At 30.3% G+C, this 4,880-nt stretch overlaps 1 protein-coding gene across 1 annotated transcript in view; it reads left to right on the forward strand.

Moving 5' to 3' along the window:
- Positions 1 to 4,264: 4,264 nt before the first annotated feature.
- Positions 4,265 to 4,880, forward strand: part of GOBP1 (general odorant binding protein 1) — a 1,806-nt gene continuing 1,190 nt past the window's right edge. The window contains exons 1-2 of the mRNA XM_073086425.1: positions 4,265 to 4,408; positions 4,634 to 4,814. Coding sequence (XP_072942526.1) covers positions 4,289 to 4,408; positions 4,634 to 4,814 — 301 coding nt within the window. The 5' untranslated portion in view covers positions 4,265 to 4,288. The remainder of the gene's footprint in view (positions 4,409 to 4,633; positions 4,815 to 4,880) is intronic.

Genomic DNA, 4,880 nt, shown 5'->3' on the forward strand with positions numbered 1-4,880 from the left:
CTTCATTTAAATTTTTTCATAAGATTAAAATAAGTAAGTACATAGGCAATAATAAAAAAAATAGTCGCTGCCTGTCGCACTTTCTTAATTAAACTACTGCAGATTGATATCTGAAAGATTTATCAACGGACGGAACGGTTCCTAGAGGCACATCGATCATACTTTATATTTTGCACAATTAATATTTCCACTCATAAATCATAATTTTATTATATTGAGGATAATAAATATGTAGTATTTGTTAAGAAAATTTCCCCCTGACTAGTGAATCAGTTTTAAGATGAAAGATAATTAATTTGTATTCATAATTAATAACCGCGCTTGTAATTAATTGTAAATAAAAGATTATAAAATTACAAAGTTGCAACGGAAATATTATTCGCTTTACTTATGCCACTCGATACAAGATGGCGCTGTAACACAAATTAATAGTATTCTAATATTAATACAAATAATTTTCATTTGTCTAAGTAAATATGTATTTAAATGTTATAAAAAATTAAAATGAAATAAGTAATTAATTTTAATTTATATAAAATAACGTTTTAATTATGTAAGTTACTGTTGTAAAAATAAAATGTACAAGTATCTAAATACATATTTTAATTAAATTGGATGAAAATAATGAAGACTTTGTATTTGTAAATATAAATGTAAATAATGGAAATAAACATGCACCTATTTTATTACTTTTGTATTTTATTTCGCTGTTCCGCGGAAATAAAAGAAACACCGCACTTTATACAGTTATTAAGTAGTTGTTTTTTTTTTCAAAAAGATGTATATTACGTATTGGAAAGAAGTATAAAATATACTTGTATTTAGGCAATTTAGTAATACATACGTACAACAATGACACGAAGAATCGAAGACTACATCTATATGTTATGAAAATATGATATCCAAATTCCTTAAATACTATCATTTAACTAAGAACCTGCACCACCACGCATACGAAGCAAGACCGAAAATAATAGACCAGAATGAGCTCCTCCTTTTATAGGTAGAAAAATCGCTAATCATTCATTCTCCATGCGCTCCTACATACTTAACACAATGACTTGACTGACACATCATTGCTGGTTTTTTCCAAATCGCTAAGTATATAATTGCTTGTGCTTGCAGACAGCCTTATAACTAAATATGAAACCGCAATAGCTAATTATGATGCTACCGTCCTCTACCATATTATTAAGGTACGTATGGTAATGTTCTCTTTGTGCATTAGAGGGTAATCTCTTTATTGCTGAGAAATTGAAGTAATATCATAGTGGCCCAGATGTGTTGTGTGGATACGTCATTAATATGGTGTATAACAACATAACCTTTACGTTACGGCTTTTGATTTATTGATTAATATTTTGAACTTTTTCTTTTATATTCTGTCGAGGTCTGGACTGGACTGGACTGAACTACATACTTCTCATTTTTCTCAAACTTTAACATAACTTCATTCACGACTGAAAACTGCCATAAGGCTATGACGAGCGAGTTGGCGAGCGTACCTCCTATTAAAAATTTGAAGAATTCTACCGTCTCTTAAATATCTATAGACACAAGAAAAGTGCGATGTCATAATCGATAAATTAGTTACTAGTTTATATTAAAGAATAAATATGTAAGTATAGACCCCATGACACTTGCTGGAGCTCATCAGCAAAATATTCTACACGAAATAAAACAATAAAAGTATCCTTGCCTGAACCCAAATGCTTTTTTATTAATAGTAGACCAGGGTCGATAATTTTTGAAACCAAAAAAAATTACAATAGAATGAAACCCATTGGAAAAGGAGGGAAATATGATCAAAATGAAAGGAAAAATAAATTACGGTCGATCCGAGTTCGGGAAGTGGGAGGGGGTGAGTTTTTAAGGGTAAAAAATGGTTTATCTTGATTTCCGGCTAAACTACACGTCCTATGCGAAAAAGTTCAATAGCAAAGTTGTAGGTAATAAAAAGATCTACAACTTTTGTATTTGCAATTTTTTCACATAACCTCAAAATTTGGGTGAAAAATTCAAAAAACCAAGTTTTTGGTTTTTTATTTATATCTTATTTAAAAATTATTTTTTTTTTCTACGAAATTTGGTGAAAACTTACCTTATTATGTCCCAAATACACTGTAATTTATTTGATTAAAAATATTTATTTTTTCGCCTTATTTTCACTTAATATCAAAAAAGCACCCTAATTTTCAATCGAAAATTCTGACGTCAAAATATCAGCTTTTTTCAAAAAGTTTGGGAGCTTTTTGTTCGTTGAAATATCTACTTTCTGATGGTATAAAAAAAAATATATATTACTATAGGAAATGTTCTCAGAAAATGCAAAAAATTGAAAAAAACCCAATTGTATTTATTGTCGATTCTCTTCTTGCTAGACTCCACTAAACGATTCAAAGCTGTTTTTTTTATTTCATACACTTGCTTGTCATCTGACTTATTGCAGATTATACAAACAGATCCATCCATACTGATAATCTGAAAAGACAAAATTAAATTAATAATGCCTTCAAAGTTTTATCATGAGTATAACTAAATTTGTTTGTATAAAATAAACGAAATTACTATTTTTTATTCTTGTACTAAAATATCATTCAATTTTAATTTTTTAGGTTATGTTATGTTAAACATACTATTTATGAAAGAAAATATTACTATTTTTATTTTAAAGTTGATTAATATAGATTAAAATACAGATTGTATTTACCTTGCTATGTAGATTCCAAACGATTTTTTGAATAAAGTAAATTTCTCACAATTCACTTAGAGTAACTGAGCCTGCACGTGTATTTTTAAAAACGATGTTGTACACTGCTCTGTATCTCGAATACTGGCTAACGGTTTTTACAGCTGCTACGAAATAGCAGGTATGTAGTAAGGCCCAGACCCTCCTAGATCCGTCCCCACTTCTCTATGAAATAACTTACAATGGGCTAAAATTTACCGAAGGTCACTCAGGTATATAAATTATCTTAAAACAGCAGTAAATAGACATCTACAAATATTATTTAAATAAGATTCTACAACTTTTTCAAAATATTGTAGATTTCTTATTAAATATTAACTTTATTAACTTATTTGTTTGTTAATTATTGAAGTATATTTTAATTTGCAACTTTTTAATTTATCAATAAAACATGAAATCTTACGTTTTTTGAGTAATTAAAGTGTAAATTTTAATAAATACCTCAAAATTGTACATAATGATATAAAAAAAATTTTCGAATTTGGGTTTTTTTCAATTTTTTGCATTTTCTGAGAACATTTCCTATAGTAATGTATATTTTTTTTACACCATCAGAAAGTAGATATTTCAACGAACAAAAAGCCTCCAAACTTTTTGAAAAAAGCTGATATTTTGACGTCAGAATTTTCGATTGAAAATTAGGATGCTTTTTTGATATTAAGTGAAAATAAGGCGAAAAAATAAATATTTTTAATCAAATAAATTACAGTGTATTTTGGACATAATAAGGTAAGTTTTCACCAAATTCCGTATAAAAAAAAAATTTTTTGAAAAAGATATAAATAAAAAACCAAAAACTTGGTTTTTTGAAATTTTCACCCAAATTTTGAGGTTATGTGAAAAAATTGCAAATACAAAAGTTGTAGATCTTTTTATTACCTACAACTTTGCCATTGAACTTTTTCGCATAGGACGTGTAGATTAGCCGGAAATCAAGATAAACCATTTTTTACCCTTAAAAACTCACCCCCTCCCACTCCCGAACTCGGATCGACCGTAATTTATTTTTCCTTTCATTTTGATCATATTCCCCTCCTTTTCCAATGGGTTTCATTCTATTGTAATTTTTTTTCATTTTTTACCATTTTTAAAGGCTTCTGCACTGGTCTATAGGAAATAACAATTGTATAAGTAAGTCTTCTTTGCCAAATTCAGCAGACTAGAAACTAAGCTTGAACTGCCACAATATGCCAAAATTAGTTGAATTGCCATACCAGTTTATTACATAATATTCTTCTGACAAATAACCTTATGACAACCTGTACTTCAGACAAATAAAACAATATTTGTACATCATTAGCATAATTCTAGGTTAACAAACGTGTGACAGAGCTCTAATCACCGACGCTTTTGTATAATGACAGTCCTACAATTGCGGCTACACTGGATAGGTAGTTCAAACAAAACATGCGATCACGCGTTTGTCTACCAAATGACAGTCATCATGTGTGTCACCCAGCCAGTGATTAAATCCTAGACCCTGGTATATAATACCTTCTACATCATAATGAAGTACAGTCTGATAATATACAAGTAAACATGATAGATAAGGTCTGTTTGTTGGTGATGCTGGCAGTGGCAGGCTCGCGAGCCTCCGTTGAGGTCATGAAAGACGTCACGCTAGGGTTTGGAGAAGCGCTGAAACATTGCAGGGAGGAAGTAAGATCGACATGGTTATCGAAATAAAATGAAATATCTACGTAAAGGAGCTAGTCCAAAGATAATGCTAATAAAACAATTAGTCTACTAATTATACCTATTTATTAACAGATCACATTTTTCTTAAAATTCATTTAATGTAGAGTTGTAGACGTTTAAAAAGATTACTATGTATTCAAACAAATCTTACGTTGTTTTTCAATCTTTTAACTTCTGATAATTAAGAGCCAGCTGACGGAGGACAAAATGGAGGAGTTCTTCCACTTCTGGCGCGAGGATTTCAAGTTCGAGGACCGCGAGCTGGGCTGCGCCATCAAGTGCATGAGCAGCCACTTCAACCTGCTCACCGACTCGCACCGCATGCACCACGAGAACACCGACAAGTTCATCAAGTCTTTCCCTAACGGTAACACACCATATAGCTACAATATACATACATTGGAAGGTGTAATTTTTTAATAATTTGCCTACG

Source organism: Epargyreus clarus, unplaced genomic scaffold (genome assembly GCF_041222505.1).
Source record: "Epargyreus clarus isolate Ecla_fem2 unplaced genomic scaffold, WU_Ecla_fem_2.2 ptg000024l, whole genome shotgun sequence".
Taxonomy (NCBI): domain Eukaryota; kingdom Metazoa; phylum Arthropoda; class Insecta; order Lepidoptera; family Hesperiidae; genus Epargyreus; species Epargyreus clarus.